This window comes from Microtus pennsylvanicus, chromosome 15 (assembly GCF_037038515.1).
Source record: "Microtus pennsylvanicus isolate mMicPen1 chromosome 15, mMicPen1.hap1, whole genome shotgun sequence".
Taxonomy (NCBI): domain Eukaryota; kingdom Metazoa; phylum Chordata; class Mammalia; order Rodentia; family Cricetidae; genus Microtus; species Microtus pennsylvanicus.
Window position 1 is genome coordinate 18,022,466 of NC_134593.1, and position 21,408 is coordinate 18,043,873.

A 21,408-nucleotide genomic window follows, 5' to 3' on the forward strand; every position below is an offset into this window, starting at 1 on the left:
CGGAGGCAGAGGCAGGTGGATCTCTGTGAGTTCGAGGGCAGCCTGGTCTACAGAGTGAGTGCCAGGACAGGCTCCAAAGCTACACAGAGAAACCCTGTCTCAAAAAAACAAAAAACAAAAAAGATTCATCAGTTAATACATGACAGGGCAGGATTTGAACCTAATGAGTCCAAGGTCAGTTCCAAAGTCAGATCTAAGGTCAGATCCAAAGTCAGACTCAAGGTTAGATACTAGGCTGTGATTTCTGAAATTAGATTCAGATGTATGTGAGTATGTATACATTCAATATACAAGTGTGCATGTATGTCCAAGTGTGTGTGCATGCGTGTGTATAAGTATGTACAATGACAGAGGTCCGAGGACAGCCTTGGGTGTCATTCACTGGCCTGAAGCTCAAAAAGGAGGCTAGTCTGGCTAGCTGGCAAAACCCACAGACCCACCTATCTCTGTCTCTCCAGAAGTGGGATTTTAAGTACATGTCACTGTGCCTGGCATTTACCTGGTTCTGGGGACCAAACTCAGGGCCTAACTAATGGAACCATTTTCCCAGACTCAGGTTATTTTTAAAGCAAGGAAAATGGTAAATATCATTCTTGTGAAAGACAGTTCAGGGTTTGGTTGTAGTTTAGTTTCTGTATAAATGATAAAGATTCCATTTAACATATTTCATTTGCTCTAAATTTTAGGTTTAATACTATTATTACTAACATGTAAAAACACAGATTAAAAAAAACAAAAAATAAACAAACTAAAATCTGTTACCCATAAACCTCGATGCATCCTGTTTTTTAATACTCCAAGAAACTCCCCATGGCTGAGGCACTCATCGCCGTCCAAGTCAAAGATCTTGAAGACGGTGTCCAAGATATTGTTTGAGAGCTCCTGTCCAGTGGCTACTTTCACAGCTCTCTTAAACTCCGCTGAAAAGCACAGCAAGAAACTGCCGATCAACAGGTAAATTAGTCTAAGTGGATTTAATCCACAGTTTCCCATTATTTGAGAAGAGCATTCAAATCACGAGTGTATTCAAATCACAAGTGTACACAAATCACGAGAGTATTCAAATCATGCGTTTGGTTGAGAAATGTCATGAGGGTAAAGCAGGGCATTTCAAGGTAATCAAGGTTCCCAGTAACATATTTAATTCCATGTCCTTCCCCTTCGGGAGAATAAGAAAGCAAAAGCAGATAAAGTGTTTCCTGAGTAAGCCTGCGGGTGGATGAACGGAGAATAACATTATCTTACTGCTAGTCACCCCCTCATCGGTATCATCTACTCGATAGTGAAGCTACCTACAGACAATAAAAATGAAATGATCTGTATCTTACCCAGTCTCACGGGGCGATGAGCTAAGCTAAACATTTGCATGGCGATAGCAAAGTCTTCCAAATGCGTTGTAAAATGGCAAAATGACTTGAACTCATCCAAACTAATGCTCTAATAAAATAAAAGGTTTTTAAATTATAATTTTACATATACATTGAAATATTTTTTTCTTTCTTTTTTAGTTTTTCGAGACAGGGTTTCTCTGTGCAACAGCCCTAGCTGTCCTGGAATTAGCTCTTGTAGACCAGGCTGGCCTCAAACTCACAGAGATCCGCCTCTAAAGGCGTGTGTCACCACCACCCCACTATACATTGCAATCTTATTGATGTTAAGTCTTCTATCCTAAAGCTTATGAACTTAGATCTTTCTAAGCAAGTTGATAAAATGCTAAAGACACAGAACAGAGTGGAATACAGAGGTAGAGGCAGAGGCAACCTCTGTGAGGTTGAGGCTAGCCTGGTCTACAGAGTAAGTTCCAGGACAGCCAGAGAAATCCTGTCTTAAAAAACAAGAAAACAAAACAAAACAACAACAAAAAACCTAAAGCAACCCCCTCCCAGCCTCCCAGCAGAAGAACAGAACACTAGATTCTAGAACTGCAGGAGGTCCATGAGAGTGAGGCTGCCGTGTGGCTGTGTGGATGGGGCACTCTTGGACCAGTCCTAGCTTCTCTCCTGATTCTCATTTTGAAGGAGGCTGCAGAGGTAAAGTGAGGTCCTGGGAGGGTTGCAGTCCTGTTAGTCTGATGTCCACGGGAATATACACACTAACGTAAGTATGTATACTCATTGCTGCTCTTGTTCCCTTTCTCCCTGTGTACATGCACACACCCCACAGAGCCGCAACCATCCGAGGCCACAGAGGACAGACAGCAAAGAACAGTTTAAACCCAGCCTTGCTGGCACTTTGATCTTAGATTTCACATCTCCAGAACAGAGAGAAGATTGGTTTTTCTGTACTTTATGACTACAGCCAAGGAGACTACTAACACCCTGTTCAATGGGCCACTCCTACTTAACCAGTGTACAGGGCACTGGACAAGGTGGCCGATGCTGAAACTTCAGCTCTGCCATCTAAGATGTGTATTATCTTTGCCTAAACCTCAGGCAGGCAACTCTTAGGTTCCTTTGACCAAGGTCTATGGAGTAGAACTGAGATTTGAACCTTGGTCTATCTGATTCAGTATCTACGTACTTAAGAATAAACAAAACCTAAGATTATTATTATTATTTTGGTTTTTCGAGACAGGGTTTCTCTGTGGCTTTGGAGCCTGTCCTGGAACTAGCTCTGTAGACCAGGCTGGTCTCGAACTCACAGAGATCCGCCTGCCTCTGCCTCCCGAGTGCTGGGATTAAAGGCGTGCGCCACCATCGCCCGGCAAAACCTAAGTTTAAAAGCTACCTTTACCAGTAAAAAGAACTTGGAGAGGGGCCGGAGATGGCTCAGCAGTTATGAGCACTGGCTACTCTTCTAGAGGTCCTGAGTTCACTTCCCAGCAACCACATGGTGACTCATAACCATCTATAGTGGGATCGCCTTAGTGATGGTGTCACAGCAACAGAAAGTCACTCAGACGCGTACAAAACCACGACTGCGAGTCTGGTGATCACCACTTTGAAGCTCACACACAAATCACATTTCCTGTGAAAATGTGTCCACGGGACATCTACTTCTAATATGCTAATGACACAGCAGCATTTCACTGAATTCAATTTTTTCCTGATGGTTTTCAAGGGGGCTCTGTTGGGCTCGCTGGGTACATAGTCAAATCCTCTGTAAACAGAGACAACCACGGTCTTCTTCCCAAACAGCCTTGCTTATTTCCTCTGGCTAAGCTCTCCAGAGCAGCACTCAGCGCTGGGTAGAGCCTTGTCCCACGGTGGAGCTGCAGCCTCACAGGGGCTGTGCAGTGTGGGAGGCAGCTCGTGACAGAGAGCTAGTACTAGGGAAGTGTCCTTGACCTGGCTGCATCACTTCAGTTACAAGTCACTATGTCCCATGAAATTTCTGGTCTGTTTCAAGTCTCTCAAATGTGTAAAGAAAAGGTATACCGACCTCTCCTACCGACAACTTTTCTTTCACGTTTTTCCAGTAGATGTCTTTATTTTCAGTGTTAGTGAAGAAAAGGAGCCACTCTGCAAAATCTTCCTTCCTCATGAAGTTCAGACCCTTAGAAAACTGAAGGAATTCCATTTCTTGAACTTCAGTTTGTAAGTTTTCCATAAATCTAAACAGTAAAGTAGAAAAGTGGTATGAGCAGCGAGCGGCATTCCCCTTAATACTGTAGCGGGGCTGTGAGGCGCTCCTGCCTCCCCACAACTGCTGGTATGAGCAGCGAGCGGCATTCCCCTTAATACTGTAGCGGGGTTGTGTCAGGGCGTGAGAGAGCAGCCAGAGACTGGCCAAGTCCAATAGTCCAGCAGGTCTGTGCAGACTACAGCTGGCACCCACAGCTGCCATTGGTGTGAAGGTGTAAAAGTTTTGCTGAATGCTGCTTTAACAGATTTACAGAAAAGAGCATTTTCCCAATGCACAAACATCAATAGCCGGAAAAATTAAAGTATAGGGAAGGACATTCCTTTCAGCTTAATAATTAATGCACACCAACATAGAAACAATGACTTTGTATCGGAAGCTTAGGTCTACATGAAATTATCTGCAGTTTTTGGGGCAACAGCGTGAATCTATGTGACAACACACACTTTTTTTTTAAAAAAATAAAACCAGCATGTTACTTTGAGCAAAGTCACATTGATAGCTGTCAGATTAAACTTTTACTTTCTTGAACAAGAATCTAGAAAAATTGCACTAAGGTTTATTACTTAAGTAATGTCAAAGCCATTATGAGCATCCTATGCTTTCAAGTGTTGCAATCTCCTTTAAATAATTTTTACCTTTTGTGTGCCATGGTATAGTTTAAAATGGGTAGAATATATACATGGGATAAAGAAATACATACAATCAGGCTAGTGGGAGAAAACCACCACTGTTAGTAGCTTGCTTTAGGGTCTGCATTTCTCCTGTAAGCTTCCAAGTGTAGAGGGGAGAATGGGCATAGATGTCTATCTCTGCGACATTTGCTGAACATACCGGATGCACAGATTTTTGATGCTGTATTTCTTTCTGGGTCAAAGCAGAATTTTGTCTAAAACTGAATGCATTTTGGGTTGTGGGTTGAACTAATGGATAGCGATATTTTACTGATATATTTTGTATTTTGTTTTACTGAATTTTTTTGTATTGTGTACTATGATAATAGTCAACGACTTTTTTGTGTTAGCGTGTTCACGTGCTTTAGTGTGTGTGTTAGTGTGTGTATGGGTGCATGTGTGTTAGTGTATATGGGTGCGTGTTGGTGTATGTGTGTTTCAGTGCTTGCAAAGGCTACAGATTGAAGCCTGTTGTCTTCCTCTATCACTTTTCCACCTTATTTTTTGAGACAGGGTCTGCCATTGCCGATTCAGTGGCTCTGTCTGACCAGTGAGCTCCAGGGATCCTTCTGTTTCTGTTTCCATAGCACTGGTGTTGCAGGCATGTGTCGCCATGTCTGTTTTTCATATAGCTGCTGGCAAATGAACTCAGGTCCTTGTGTTTATAGAACAAGCACTTAACTGACTGAGTGCTAACTGCGCCCTGACTGATTTGCATCAGGATAATTAAAAGAATGCTTTATTTGTAGATGAGTCTGTAGTGAGCAAAGAGGCGTGCACAACAGCTGTGCTTTTCTTTTCTTTTTTTTTTTTTTTTTTGGTTTTTTGAGACAGGGTTTCTCTGTGGCTTTGGAGCCTGTCCTGGAACTAGCTCTGTAGACCAGGCTGGTCTCGAACTCACAGAGATCCGCCTGCCTCTGCCTCCCGAGTGCTGGGATTAAAGGCGTGCGCCACCACCGCCCGGCAGCTGTGCTTTTCTTTTCCACCTTCTGAGATAGGAGGGAAGAGGGTAAGAGACTGGGAGGCTGACCAAGGAGATGGAGCAAGAGGCAAAGAAGTGTGCTGGGCTGCAGCAGCACTGGAGAACCGAGGGACCAAGAGGTGACCAACTGGACAGAGAACAAGAGAAAAGCGGAGGTGACACCTCATTCTAAACAACACTGGCTACAGCGTGCTTCGGTTCACTGCTACCAGCTATGAAAGGGAAGAGCACACCTCTCTTCACACCGCAGCTTCTTTGCAATGCCAAGGGCCTTTTAAAAAGAAAACCACCTGATAAACGTACATAAGAGCCCATCTATCTTCATGGGCTACACGCCTTTCCCTGGGTCTCCCTTTAATCTACTCCTAACTTCCCACATGGGGTAAAATCTCTTCATTGACAGAAGCATTCAGAGCAATGCATCAGAATGGCATGATGTTTCCCACATAGCCTGTAAAAAGGATTATGCTTAGTGTTTGAGACACAACAGCACATGGTGTATATGTATATATAGACTTAGCAAATCTTAGCAGAAATGCTGGAGCCAAGGAAGATGCAGGCCCCTTGCCTTCCATATCAGGATTTTTCTAGTATTCTGATCTGCTGCTTTCTAGTACCTGTTTAGAAACCGTGTTCTAGAGAGTGCTCCAGGGAGGCCCAGGGAGGAGGTAAGCAGGGCTCCACTGTGTTAAGGATTACAATAACCAGATACTCTAATTTTACGAAGAAATAAGTTCAGGGAAGTATGTTGGCATGATGCTTTATCTGAGACACGGAACCGTCTGCCTCCTACCGCGCTGTCTGGCTATTTTCACAATACAGCTGTTGGTCGTGCAGATTTATTGCTGGACCTCTGCAGAAGAGGCCTGTATAGACAAGAGCTGAGTGTCCACACCTCAGGACCGTTTCAGTGCACAGTAACTCCGGCTGAGATGAGCCAGTGCTGGTCCCAGCAGAGCTGCACTTGGGAACACAGTGCATGACCTTATTTTGTGTTAAACTGGGCTGCTTGTTTAGTGTTAAGAACAAAATTGCTGGGTGGTGGTAGCGCACACCTTTAATCCCAGCACCCAGGAGGCAGAGGCAGGCGATCTCTGTGAATTCGAGGCCATCCTGGTCTACAGAGTGACAGCCAAAAGCACACAAAGAAACCTTGTCTCAAAACACCAAAACAAAAAATCCAAAGTGATGCTTGGGGCATGTCTCTTATTTGCCAATATCAAGTAACCAAAAATAACTATTACATTTTATAAAACAGATATTATTTTTAAAAAATGGGCTGGAATATTTAAGAATAGTAACTTTATGTTTTATAGGTTACATTCTCAGTGATAAGTACCTTAAAGAACCATAAAGAGTATCTAGGTTTAGAGCAGAGCAGGGATTCTCAACTTTCCTAACACTGTGACCCTTTAATATAGTTCTTCATATTGTGGTGACCCCAATCACAACATTATTTCATTGCTACTTCATAACTGTGATTTTACTACTGCTATGAATCACAATGTAAGTATTCTGGAGACAGGTTTGCCAAAGGGGTCAGAAGCCAACAACTGCTGCCTTACAGTCTGCAGTTCTAGAAAATGAGGATATTCAGTCTCTTCCTCTCTCTCTCTCTCTCTCTCTCTCTCTCTCTCTCTCTCTCTCTCTCTCTCTCTCTCTCTCTCCCTCCCTCCCTCCCTCCCTCCCTCCCTCCCTTCTTGGCTTTTGGAGACATGGTTTCTTTGTGTATCCCTGACTATCCTGGAACTCATTTTGTAGGCAAGCTTGGCCTCAAACTCACAGAGATCTGCCTGTGTATTCCTCCTGAGGGCTGGAATTAAAGGTATGTGTCACCACCACCCGGATAGTTTCTTCATTTCTTACATATAACATTACCCCAAATTTTATGTTTACCTTCGAAATTCTTTATAATGAAGTTTTTTTTCTCCTCTTTTCCCAAAGAAACGCACTTGAAGGGTTGTGTTAATTCCAGACTCTTTCACTGCTGGTTCCTATAAAGAAGCACAGAAAGGAACCTGTGGGTATGAGCTTGGGGAAGTGTCCACGAGCGTGTCCTGTAGGACGTGAAGGCAATGAGGGCAGTCACTCCTGCCTACGACCTTGGCTAAGAGGACTCCCCCCAACTTCCACTACCATCCTGTGATGAAACTCTACAGAATCTAAGAACAGAAGGGACACACCCTAACAGGACAAACCTACAGCTGAAACTACACTGAATGGGGAAAAGTTGAAAGTCTAGAGAGTCCAGGGTGGGTCTCCTCGTTCTCTTTCAGGTCAGCTGGGGCTACAGGTGCGTGCTGCCGCGCTGGACTAGTGGACCAAGTCCCTCCTAGCGCTCCCTGAAGTGCCCTGACACTGCCACCCAGAGGCTCTCTGCAGCCCACACCACAGTGGCCTGGAGTCCAGCGCCCAGTGATCCTTCCAGCTCCACCCTACACTTCTGTCCTCACTGCTGACTTCTCCTTGCACAGAGTGGCAGTCCAGACAGGGCCATTACTGAACTACAGTCAGCATCACAGACTTACTTTTCTCCAGAACCTGGCTATTTAAAACAGGGGCTGCGTGACTCAAACAACTGGAGGCCTGCAGCTCCCTGGCACTCTTAGCCAAAGGCCCTGTCTGCCCCGGGCCCACAGACACCATTATCTGTGAAAGCATGTCTTCATTCTCTCTTCCACTCAGTTTGGCTATCAGTAGAATTTTTTATTTTTAGATTCAGATTTCCACAGTCCTAAGGCTCTACATATCTTGTGAAGTGTAGAGGGTGTCTGCCTCAGGATTACAGAATGAGGGGACAAATCAACTCAATAGCCAGATGTCCCCAAATTTAAGCTCAGCTTCTACTTCTGACATTTACCAAACATCAGACCAAATGTCAAAGCATGAGTAAAATTCATGGTAGCTAAAATATTTTTACTATTCTTTAAGAATTTCATACAATGTATTTTGATTATATTTACCAACTTTTTCCCTTAATTCCCTGGGAATTTTGTTTTTCTAATTAGATTTGGATTTAAGTCTTGCTCTGAGCATAAATTAAATGAAGTTAGAGTTGCACACCACATCTGCTCTAAATTCCCTGGTTAAGAGATTCTGATTTTACCTTACATGTCCACTTCAACTCTTATTCTTTTGAGACAGGTTTCCAGTAGCAAGGAGGACCGTGCCCTCCTAGACTGGGCTGCACATCCGCTTCACTTAAGTGGTGCTGGAACTGAACCAGGACTCTGTGGACACTCTGTAAGCACCACCGCGGAGTGCACTGTCGGTCTCCCTGCCTGTTTCCCCTCTTTAAAGATCTATTTATGTATGTGGGCGTTTGGTCTACATGGATGTCTGTGTACTGGATCCCACAGGCCCAGATTTATAGACAGCTGTGAGCTGCCATGTGGGTGCCGGAAAATGAACTCAGGACCTCTGGAAGCTCAGTCAATATTCTGAGCCCCACTCTTCCTTTTTCTTGAGGTAAAGATCTCACCATAGCTCAACTTGGCCTTGAAGTTGTAACTCTACCTCAGAGCCCCAGATTCTGAGATTTAAGGAGTACTGCACTGTTTTAACAATTTAAACATACTTTGCTCTAAGAAAACAAATATTTCTAAGTTTTCATTTTTTTTTTTTTTTTTTTTGGTTTTTCGAGACAGGGTTTCTCTGTGGTTTTGGAGTCTGTCCTGGAACTAGCTCTTGTAGACCAGGCTGGTCTCGAACTCACAGAGATCCGCCTGCCTCTGCCTCCCAAGTGCTGGGATTAGAGGCGTGCGCCACCACCGCCCGGCTAAGTTTTCATTTTTGTTTCAGGGAATTTCTCATTCACGTACTAATACACACCTGCCATTGTGTATATGTGGCGTGCATGTGTATGCGCTCATTCACATGTGTGGGCACAGGTGTCTTTGCTGGTGCACACAAGTGGAGGCTCAAGGCTGATGCAGTTCCTTTGGATTGCTCGCCACTGCAGAGAGGCAGGGTCTCTAACTGGCCCTGCCCTGCCAGAGCCCTGTATCTGCAAAGCTGCAGTCACTGTGGCTCTTCCAGCCACACAGTGTACATGAGTTGAGCTCTCATGCTTCCACGCAAATGCTTTAGACGCTGAGACATTTCCCCAGCTCCTAATTACTGTTGTTTTTAACAGTGTTTGTATATGTGTAGGCCAGAAGACAACCCTAGGTGTCACCCTCAGGAATATGAACACTTGTTTGGGAATCAGGTCTCTCACTGGCCTAAAGCTTACCAACTAGGTTAGGTTAGGTAGCTTGCCAGGGGACCCCAAGGATACTCCTGTCCACTTTCCCAGTATTGGGATTACAAGCATACACTACCAAATCTAGCTTCTATGTGGGCTCTGGGGATTGAGTTTATGACCTTGGGCTTTTAATACAAATGCTTTACCAACTGAGCAATTCTCTAGTCTGGACTAAATAAAAATAAGTTTCTTCCTAAGAAGACAACTTGGCATCAGGTTATCCTCCCCTGCTGTGATGTCAGTGGAGGGGAGGTTGTATTTGGTTTTTGAGAGGGTGTCTTTGTGTAGCTCTGGCTGGCCTTGAACTCACAGAGATCTGTCTGTCTCTGCCTCCTGAGTGCTGGGATACAGATGTGCTCTTGGCAGAGGCTGTGATTTTTAAAAACTTATACATTTGAAATAGATATGTTCTAAAGTAGAGTGATTCAGATGTTTAAGAAAATCTTGTAAGATGGACGCACAATGACCAGATGATAGTCAGCTGAAATGTATTGGTATATACCACTGGTGGGAATGGAAAGTAGTGTCCCACACGAATACCGGTTAATACTGGTCAGTCTGTTAACCTACTCAACAGTCACACGCTTGGATCCAGCAACTGAATTTGTGGTCAGTTATCCCTAAGATATAGTCACATGCCTATAGAATAGCATAATCCTAGGATTATTCCCTGCAGCCTTATGAACTCTGAAAGACAGATGTATGTTAAATACTTCCCCAAAGGGGAATGACAGCATAAATATTGTAGCCATACAACAATGCACCTTGAAGCCACAATGAGATGAGATAATGAGCTATGGAGACAGCTTAGTGTGTAGAGCACTTAGCACACAGTGTGAGGACCAGAGTTCAGATTTTACCAACACCATGTGTTTGGAAGCATTTCCTTACATACCTGGGATTCGGCCTCATTCGTCTTCACTGTCTTGAAGTCATCTTGTTTACTTATGATCTTCTGCAACTGAAAAGATTACAGACACACTTACATGGCTGTCTAATGGAGAACTGAAGTAACCTGAAGACAGATGCTTAGCTGTTACAGGGCATCTAGCTGTCTGCGGCTGGCTGTAGGCCATGCAAGACTGCAGGATTAAGCAGGCAGAAAGGCCGCCAGGGCCGCAGTTCTCTGCTTAGCAGCAGCTCCTCCAGCAGACAAGCTGCAGTCTGCCTTTCACTCCTTTCGGATGGTTTCCATTTGGACGTGTTTCTTACACCGCTGACACTTTACAGCCACATTTCAGATGCGATCACATACAACGCCACTCTTCTACATATGTTCTCTCTTTTATTTATTTGTAACATGTTGAAATACGTATATTTTTGTTAACTATAAAACTGTTAACGGTTTCTTAAAACTGAGTCTGCTAAGCAGCCTACCTACCTTCCAGAGCCATTCGTACCAGTCTTCGTGCGGGAAGCAAAAAAAAGAAAGGGTTGAAAAGAAGTGAGATGTGCACACAATCTCTAACTATGGCGTAAATCAATTAGGAACAAATCGTCAGGACTTTCTTTAAAAAATGACTTGTTAGTAATTTATAAACTGCTAACATTAAGTCAGAGATCATCAGTCTACACTTGGCACCCTTTTATGTTTAGTTAGGCAAATGGCTTATGCTGGGTTCTCTGGAGTCCTCCCTCCCCTGTGCGCCACGCCCTCCTGGCTTCAGGGAAACAATTGAAAGCTTGACATCACTTTCACCTTTTATGTCTGCCATTGAAAACCCCATGGCACAGCGTCAGGCCCAATTCTCACACTCCGAATCCCTCCTTTGCCCAACACCTGCACTTCTTTCATGCAGAAATGAACATAATCCAACAAAGATAAGAGCAACAAACTTCCATGTAAGGAACACTCAGCCTCTGGGAGGAGCAGCACTCTGGGGTGCTCACTGCTTGTTACTCTGGACAGTGCTTTAGAAAAAATTGACAGCCGGGCGGTGGTGGTGCATGCCTTTAATCCCAGCACTCGGGAGGCAGAGGCAGGCGGATCTCTGTGAGTTCGAGACCAGCCTGGTCTACAGAGCTAGTTCCAGGACAGGCTCCAAAACCACAGAGAAACCCTGTCTTGAAAAACCAAAAGAAAAAAAAAAAAAGAAAAAATTCACATACTTTAAAACCCAGATCCTGGTCAGGCAGTGGTGGCGCACATCTTTAATCCCAGCACCTGGGAGGCAGAGGCAGGCGGAACTCTGTGAGTTTGAGGCAAGCTTGGTCTACAAGAACTAGTTCCAGGACAGGCTCCAAAGCTACAGAGAAACCATGTCTTGAAAAACAACAACAACAACAACAACCAACCACCAATCAAACAAACAAACCAGATCCTAGCCTTGTACACTTGAAATTTTTTTCTTTCTGTTGTCAGCCTGTCCTTCCTGAATGTCCATGGAAGCAATTCTGCTTTTTTCTCTAAGTTAATTTCACATTGTTTTCAAGTGTAACCGAACACTGCATATTGTTCTGTATGTGCCTTTTTTCTTTCAGCATGGTTATCTCAAGATTCATGCATGTGACCTGTTTGTATTCACTGCTGAGCTGTGTCGCACTGACTCCAACACTTTTCAGCTTATTCGTCTACCTGTGAGGAGAGACGCCCTTTTGTATGTTGTGAATGTTTTATTACCATTGGTTAATGAAGAAGCTGATTTGAGGAGTATTGGTATTTGTTCTTTGAAAATCTTGTAGAATTCTGCACTGAAACCATCTGGTTCCGGGATTTTTTTGGCTAGGAGACCTTTGATGACTGTTTCTATTTCTATAGCAGTTATAGGCCTATTTAATTTGTTTATCTGGTCTTGATTTAATTTTGGTAAGTGATATTTATCCAGAAAATTGTTCATTTCCTTTAATTTCCAATTTTGAGGGGTATGGGTTTTCAAAGTATGACCTGATGATTCTCTGGATATCCTCTGTGTCTGTTGTTATGTCTCCTTTTTTGTTTCTGATTTTGCTAATTTGGATATTTCTCTCTGCCTTTTGGTTAGCTTCGATAAAGGTTTGTCTATTTTGTTGATTTTCTCAAAGAACCAACTCTTTGTCTCATTGTTTCTTAGTATTGTTTTGTTTCTGTATTGTTGAATTCTGCTCTCATTTCGATTATTTCCTGCTGTCTAGTCCTCCTGGGTGAGTTTGCTTCTTTTAGTTCTAGTGTTTTCAGGAATAATGTGGGATGTCCTTCTGTACATGTGTTGCTTTTATTGGTTAATGAATAAAGCTGCTTTGGTGTATAGCAGGGCAGAATATAGCCAGGCTGGAAGAGAGATGCAGAGAGAGTAGGCAGAGTCGAAGAGATGCCATGTAGCTGCTGAAGGAGAAAGATGCCGAAATGCCAGAAACTTACAGGTAGATCACAGTCTTGTGACAATACACAGATTCATAAAAATGGGTTAATTTAAGATGGAAAAGCTAGTTAGAAATTGGCCAAATAGTGTTATAATTAATATAGTATCTCTGTGATTATTCGGGTCTGGGTGGCTGGGAAATGAGCAAGCAGCTTCTGCTTACAAAATGGCACCCAATGTTCAGCAATGTACATCCACATAAAGCCTCAGAAAGCTTAATTAAAAAAAAAGGCTTCTAGATCCACAAAATCGAGAGTCAATTGGAGCTTCTTGGTAGCTGCATTTTTTTTTTCAGATAGGTTCTGTTTGCTGGTGGTGAGCAGAGGCGTGGCTCATTTAAGAGAAGGCTTCCTGACTCAGCATTAGCAGCAAAAACTGCATAGCTTCTTTAAGAGATGGCTTTTTGGTACATGCTGGCAGTAAAAACTCTAACTCTTAAGGGCTGGAGAGATGGCTCAGAGGTTGAGAGCATTGCCTGCTCTTCCAAAGGTCCTGAGTTCAATTCCTAGCAACCACATGGGGGCTCACAACCATCTGTAATGGGGTCTGGTGCCCTCTTCTGGCTTGCAGGCATACACACAGACAGAATATTGTATACATAATAAATATTAAAAAAAAAACCCTGACTCTTTTGGGAGGACCTGCATTTAAATGGGTTTATGAGTAGTGTGCTACAAATTACCTAATGGTGCACAGACACACTGCCTTCCTAGAGCTGGGGTGGTGAGCATGACTCACAGAGTTGGTGAACATATTTCTGCCATGTTGGATGGGGCAGAACCAACAGGCAGGGCCACAGAGTTGGTCCTAGCCACACTTGCTTAACGTTTAGGGAAAAAATGGCACTCCTGGTCAGAAAATGATTAGATATACACAATAAAGACAGATTTAGACAAAAATAAACCTCTGAATGGGTCACACTGTGTTCAAAAAATTTATGTAGGCTTGGGAGAGACAGGAAAAAGAGTACAGTTATAAAAAGAAGCAAATAGTTTTAAAAATAAAACTAATCTTTAAAAAGACAGTAAAAATAATATAAAAGAGTACAGTCATGGATTAAAGAGGTATAGAAAGTCACATAAAGATAGAAAATACACAGTCTAGATTATGTATGTTATTGTGTTTTCTTTGAATTTTTTGCCCGTGAAAGAGCTAACTATAAAGATATACTTAATTTCATTGTTCAATATGCTAAGCCAAACCAGCATATATATTTTAAAAGGTATCTTGACTTCAAAATTTGGGTCTAAGGATATGTTGCTTTGGATAAGATGTTCTGCTTTTGTTTCCACAGAAGAAGAGAACCTGTAGATTCTTTCCAAGTTAATATGGTTTGATGGAACAAGACTCCCTTAAAGGTCTCCATGAAGCCTAAAAATACTTCACCCACCAAACAGCAGGAAGCAGTTTGGAGAAAACTATGCCCAATTTCCCAAAATGATTTTTTATAAATGTTTGTTTTCATTTAAGGTGGGATATAATATAGAAATGAATACTTTACATTGGTATGGTCTTTGATTTATTGATATAAAGGGGTTAAATCAGCTCCCTTTAGAGGGCGGGGTTTGCCTCAGGCGAATCCACGCCAATAAAGGGTGCGCGGAGAGGCGGCTCGGCCCTTTTGTTCCTCGCTACCTGTGCTACGCTGGAACTTTGGTTCAGTAAGTTTAACAATAAACTGGTAAATATTCTTTGATATCTGCATTGCCTTTATTTTGTGCCGGTACATCTGGCGCCCAACGTGGGGCTTTGCCGAGAACCGGCCCCGAACGGAGTCTCTTGCACCCCGGGGTCGCTGCGGCGGTCTCTCTGGGCGCGCGCGGAAGAAGTAGAGATTCTGAGCAGTCTCTCTGGGCGTGCGCTGAAACAGCTGAGATTCTGAGCGACTCGATTTTCCCTGCTGCTTGTTAGAGTATCAAGCAGTGAGTTTGATATCCACAGAGCCTTTTTAACAGCGCCTAAGCCTCTGTTCCGAGCCGCCCTGGCCAGATTTCCCGTGCGCAACCGCCCGCCGGCGCGCGCGCTGCCTGTGTCTGCTCCCCCTTTTGTCTAATTGTAGTTACTCTTTAGCAAAACTTTTGCTCTCAATATTGTTTGTTATATTTATCATTTGTTATTATTGTTATAGTTATATTTGGTTTAGTTGTGTCTTATTTAGACAAAAGGGGGAGATAAAGGGGTTAAATCAGCTCCCTTTAGAGGGCGGGGTTTGCCTCAGGCGAATCCATGCCAATAAAGGGTGCGCGGAGAGGCGGCTCGGCCCTTTTGTTCCTCGCTACCTGTGCTACGCTGGAACTTTGGTTCAGTAAGTTTAACAATAAACTGGTAAATATTCTTTGATATCTGCATTGCCTTTATTTTGTGCCGGTACATTGATATAATAAATTAAGGCAAATTTTGTTATATATATACATATATATATTTCTGCTCTTGTTTAAGGTATTATGTTTATATGTCTCATTTAAAAATATAATATATAATTAAAAATTATAGAATAGTCATTTTTAAGAGTCAAACTTGCAGTAATGTTAGTTAGGTTTTCTAGACATACAGAAAAAATTTTCAGTTAGATAGATATTCTTTAAACCTTTCAAAGACCTACAGAATATGGCATCTAAAATGTTTTAACAACTTAAGACTTTTCTCAACAGTGAGACATGTCTGCTTCTGGCAGCACCAATTACTTCAGAGACGTTGATGGGCATCGAAGAAGTTCATTTTAGAATTTGCCTTCAATGTGACAAGGCTAGTCATTTGGGCAAGAAACTGCTCTTGCCTGGACTGCTTGATGGTATGCTATATGAACCGAACATGCAGGGCACACAGAAAAATGGCTGCTGAAATTGCCTAAAGGTGAGACAGTTCTTTAGGGTTCCTGCCTCATGAAATAACTGCCAGATATTCTGCAGGAAACAGAAGAACATGACTAACAAACTGGCAATATGGGCAGAATACATCCTCAAATTTCCTGCTTCGCGGAAAAGTCTGCTGGATACTATGGGCCCATAGGCTGAAGGAGGATGCTCCAATGGTACAGAAGAACTCTGGTTGCCTATCGAGGCATCGAGATGTCTCTGTCAATTCTAGTGTTTTGGAAATTGCTTACAATGCACTTCCTGTTTACTTAGGTAATAGTATATCCAACTGGGGTCTTTGAAGAGCTGAAGACAGATAGTTATAATTTTCCTTAGTTATGATAAAAGATAAATTAGATATAAACTTTAGACTCACAAAGATAGGATAGATGATAGAGTATTTTCCTTAATTTGCCAAATATAAGTGGACTAAATATTGTAACTATAATTCTTGTTTGATAGCTGTTTTGTATATGTAATTTTACTATGTTAAAGTTAAAAACCTTTTTAATTAGACAGAAAAGGGGAGATGATGTGGGATGTTCTTCTGTGTGTTGCTTTTATTGGTTAATGAATAAAGCTGCTCTGGCCTATGGCGGGGCAGAATATAGCCAGGCTGGACGAGATATATATAGAAAGTAGGCTGAGTCAAGGAGATGCCATGTAGCTGTTGAAGGAAAAAGATGCCAGAATATGAGAACTTTACCGGTAGGCCAAAACCTTGTAGCAATACATAGACTAATAGAAATAAGTTAATTTAAGATGTAAGAGCTAGTTAGAAATACGCATGAGCTATTGGCCAGTGTTGTAATTAACATATTATCTGTGTGATTGATTTGGGTATGGGTGGTTGGGAAATGAATGAGCAGCCTCCGCTTACACAGGTGTTCTGTTAACTCACTAGTGTGGGATGTTTCCAGTTTATGTAGGCATTTACTTCTATGACCTTTCCTCTTAACACAGCTTTTATTATGTCCAATAAATCTGAGTATGTTATGTGGTCATTTTATTGAATTTTAGGAAGTTTTTAATGTCTTCTTTTATTTTTTCCTTGACAGATTGGTGACTCAGGTAGCATTAATTTCCATGTGTTTATGGGCTTTCTGAAATTAGTGTTGCTGTTGAAATCTAATTTTAAGCCATGGTGGTCTGATAAGATACATGGAGTTATTCCATTTTTAAAAAATATATATCTGTTAAAGTTTGCTTTATTACTTAATATGTGCTCAGTTTTTGAAAAGGTTTCATGAGGTGCTGAGAAGAAGGTATATTATGTTTGGATAGAATATTCTATAGATGTCTGTTAAGTCCATTTGAGTCATTACATTTGTTAGTTCCCTTATTTCTCTGTTAAGTTTCTGTCTGGTAGACCTGCCCAGTAATGAGAGTGGGGTGTTGAAGTCTCCCACTACTAGTGTGTGGGGTTTGAGGTATGATTTAAGCTTTTTTAAAAAGTATATTTATTTATTTATTTATTTATTTTGTATACAATATTCTGTGTGTATGCCTGCAGGCCAGAAGAGGGCACCAGACCCCATTACAGATGGTTGTGAGTCACCATGTGGTTGCTGGGAATTGAACTCAGAACCTTTGGAAGAGCAGGCAATGCTCTTAACCTCTGGGCCATCTCTCCAGCCCCTAAGCTTTTTTTTTTTAAAAAAGATTTATTTATTTACTATGTATACAGTATTTTCAGTATTCTGTCTGCATATGTGCCTTAAGGCCAGAGGAGGGCACCATATTTCTTTACAGATGGTTGTGAGCCACCATGTGGTTGCCGGGAATTGAACTCAGGACCTTTGGGAGAGCAGGCAGTGCTCTTAACCGCTGAGCCACCTCTCCAGCCCTGATTTAAGCTTTATAAGTGTTTCTTTTACATATGTCTTAATTGAATGCTTCATCAGGATCTTCTGGCTTTCATTGTTTCCAGTGAGTATTCAGGTGTAATTCTGATAGGTCTGCCTTTATATGTTACTTGGCATTTTTCCTTGGCAGCTTTTAATAGTCTTTATTCTGTCTGTTTAGCATTTTATTATGTTGTGAGAGGACTTTTTTTGGGTCCAGTTTATTTGGTGTTCTATAAGCCTCTTATATCTTCATATGCATATCTTTCTTAAGATCAGGAAAGTTTTCGTCTATGATTTTGTTAAATTTTCTGTGCTTTTGAGTTGGACTACTTCTATTTCTATTATTCTTAGGTTTGGTCTTTTCATGGTGTCCCATATTTCCTGGGTATTTTGTGTTAAGCTTATGTTAATGTTTTCTTTGACCGATGAGACTATTTCCTTTATTGAGATTCTCTCTTCCACTTCTTGTATTCTACTGTTTATGCTTGCATTTGTGATTCCTGATAGTTTTCCCATATTTTCCATTTCCAGAATCCCCTTGGTTTGTGTTTTCTTTATTGTCCATATTTTGGTTTTCAAGTCTTGAATCATTTCTTTTACCTGTTTGATTTGTTTTTTCTTGTTTTTCTTTAAGGGATTTGATTTCTTCCAATTTTTTTGTTTGTCTTTTCCTCCTTTTCTTTGAGGGAATTTTCCCCTTTCCTCTTTAAGGGCCTCAAACATTTTCCTAAAGTTATTTTCTTCTTCTGCTAGGTGTGTATTGCTTCTGTATTGGTGTGTTCAAGACTTGAAGTTGTAGAGCCACTAGATTTTGTTGATGTGTGTTGCTCTTTGTGATGTTGGGTGTGTTCTTACCTTGTCTACCCATCTTTCTTTCTGATTGGTGTAGTTGGGGCCATGTCTCTGGTGATCCAAGGTTCAGATGATTGCTCTTCCTGGTAGAGTCACCCTGCAAGTTAATCGCATTCCAGGAGGGTTGCTCAGCATTCCCAGAGGTCCCTCTGTACTCTGCAATCCTGGAGGTGTTCAGGTTTGCTCCCCCAGAGGTCGCTTGCTTGGGCCTGCTTCTACAGAGGTTGTTCGAGCCTGGTCACGTGATGTTGGCTGGCTTAAGTCTGCTCCAGAGGTCGCTGGCTCCTGCTCCCTCAGAGGTTGCTGGGTCAGGCCTGCTTCTGCAGAGGTCCATTCTAACCTTTTCACATGCATTTTTTTCTTCTTGAATGGCTGCTGTCACTGGTACGTCCAGCAAAACACTGAACACTATAGTTAAAAACAAACCTCTCTGCCTGCTCCTGATGCTCATGTAAAGCATCCAGGATCCCCCACCCCTCAAAATCATGCTGGGTTCTTGGTGCTCGGGATTGAACTCAGGGTCTGATGCAATTAGCATGTGAGCTCCTGAGCTGCACCCCAGCATGTGAGCTCCTGAGCTGCACCCCAGCATGTGAGCTCCTGAGCTATACCCAGACCCTCTAAGATTTGGCAAATACTCTTTATCAGAATGAAGACTCTGTTTCCCACTTCACTGACTTTTAATAATGATACATTTGGTTAATGTTTGGTGTATACTGACATGATTAGCTGGGCATGACGGTGCATGCACAGACCTGCAGTACTCAGAAGTGAAGGTAGGAGGATCAGAAGTTCATCGCCAGCCTGAGTGTTACATAAGGGCTGTCTCAAAAGGCCAAAGGACAACAAAGAAAGAGACAGTATATGTATACATGGCCTCTTCTGCTGTTACTGTGTCAGGGTGGTGGACTGTATTGACTGATTTCCTAGCTATGGACCTCACTGCTATTTCTATTTTGACCTCATTCTGCACTTCACACATGGATTGGTTTGCTTTTCCTGGGTAAGGGCAGAATTCTGTATTTTGGTTTGTGATGACAGGACTAGAATTTACTTCTTGGCAGGTCTTTCTCTGGTTTTAGTTACCAGGAACATCTTGGGCTTCCTTTCCTTTATCTTGTGTTTCCGGAGGGTTTGTAAAAGTTTGGCATTACCTCCTTAATTCCAATGAAACCATGTGCACTTGAATGTCTTTGTGGGAAGATTTTTGGGATAGTGATTTCTAGGCTTATGAACAATTCAGATACCGTATCTTGTTAGTTTTATTGAAGACATGAGTCCATTTCATCGGAGCACATATGAACTGGGTGCCACAATATTCAATATTCCATTTTTGTGCTTGGCTATCAGTAGCATCTGTGGCACGGTCTCCTTTGATACAAAGTATTGTTAATATATCCTTCCTTTCCAGATTATTCATTCATTTTGAAAATCTGTCACATAAGGTGCCAGAGATGGCTTAGGGTTAAGAGCACTTGCTGTCCTTGTAGACTCTACAAGAGCAGTGGTTCTCAACCTTCCTAATGCTGAGACCCTTGTTTTTCATGTTGTAGTGACCCTCAATCATAAAATTATTTGCTGCTATTTTATAACTGTAATTTTGCTACTGTCATGGATTGGAATGTGAAGCTCTGATATGTGATCCCTAGGTTGAGAACAGCTGTGAGGATCTGGATTTGGTTCTGAGCACTCACAAGGGTCTAAGGAATCTGATGCTCTTTTCTGGACTTCACGGGCACTGCATACATGTGGTGTACTAAAAATATGCAGGCAAAGCACCCATACACATAATAAAAATAAAAAATTCTCTAAAAAGCTATTGTGTAAGTAAGTAAAATTTAAAAAATGAAACATGGATGTTTTGTCTGTACACACGAGTGTACACTACATGCTGCCACTTACAGAGACCACAAGAGAGAGTGTTGGATACCCTAAAACTAGAGTTACAGAGAGCTGTGAGCTACCAGTGGATGCTGGGAATTGACCTGGGTCTTCTCCAGAGTAGCCAGTGCTCTTAACACTGAATTATCGCTCCAGCCCATACACAAAAATTTAAAATAAATACCTTATTTAAAATAAATAAAATTTAATAATTATAAATTTTTATTTATTTAAAATAAATAAAATTTAAAATAAATAAAGATGGATGCAATCAATAAAATGGCTAATTATAAATTTTATAGAAAGCTTAAAACTTGTTCTTTTATTATGGAACATTAAATACAATTGAATTTAACCTTCATACAATCTTTCTTCAAAAAGTTACAAAACAAACAAACCAAAATATGTAATTAGTTAATTGAAGTATGAATTTCTCAGGAGTCTTATAACACAGTGTGAAATTTAGAATAGCAAGGAAGGACCTGTCCTGATGGATTTTGTGCTTGATAAATCTTTTAATGTTAGGTTTTAACTAGAACACTTTAGTTTGGACTCAGAAAGAGGTTCTGATAGCCTCTGAACACTGAAGATTGCAGTGTCTGGGGCCAGAGAGGTAACTCAGTGGGTAAGAGTGTTTGAGCCAATCCTGGGAACCTGAGTTCAATCCCCAGGACCCACACTGGGAAAAGACTGAACCAACTTTCACAGCTGTCCTTTGACTTCCACACCTGGGCTGTGTGTGTGTGTGTGTGTGTGTGACTAAATTTGACTTAAAAAAAAGATTATAGTGCTTATATGAATTCTAACATTTCCATTTGAGACATTTGAGAGTATGAACCTAAACATCTCAGTTCAACATTTGGGTCAGAGGGTCTTTCTCTTCCCTAAGACACTCTCTGACATGGTAGCATGGAACCTGGCTTATGTAACAAGCTGTGTGTGCCTGCTCTATGAGAAAGCACTGCTGGAGGTGCTGGGGAGACAGAAAGCTCCTTGCTGTCACTGAATTTCCATTCTAATGGGCTGAAGAGAACAGACATGCAGAGCAATTGTTGGTGCTGCACACCGTAAATAAAACACTGAAGCAGGGGATGGGAGAGACTGCTGGGGGTGCAGGAGGCTTCCTCCAGGTGGTTCTCCTTGATGACACG

At 41.9% G+C, this 21,408-nt stretch overlaps 1 protein-coding gene across 1 annotated transcript in view; it reads right to left on the bottom strand.

The window, feature by feature from the left end:
• The window catches only part of Micu2 (mitochondrial calcium uptake 2), an 88,011-nt gene that overhangs the window by 2,461 nt on the left and 64,142 nt on the right, over nucleotides 1-21,408 (bottom strand). Inside the window, exons 7-11 of the mRNA XM_075949775.1 lie at nucleotides 10,380-10,445; nucleotides 7,135-7,232; nucleotides 3,382-3,553; nucleotides 1,329-1,437; nucleotides 763-920 (exon numbers count right to left, since the gene is read on the bottom strand). Coding sequence (XP_075805890.1) covers nucleotides 763-920; nucleotides 1,329-1,437; nucleotides 3,382-3,553; nucleotides 7,135-7,232; nucleotides 10,380-10,445 — 603 coding nt within the window. The remainder of the gene's footprint in view (nucleotides 1-762; nucleotides 921-1,328; nucleotides 1,438-3,381; nucleotides 3,554-7,134; nucleotides 7,233-10,379; nucleotides 10,446-21,408) is intronic.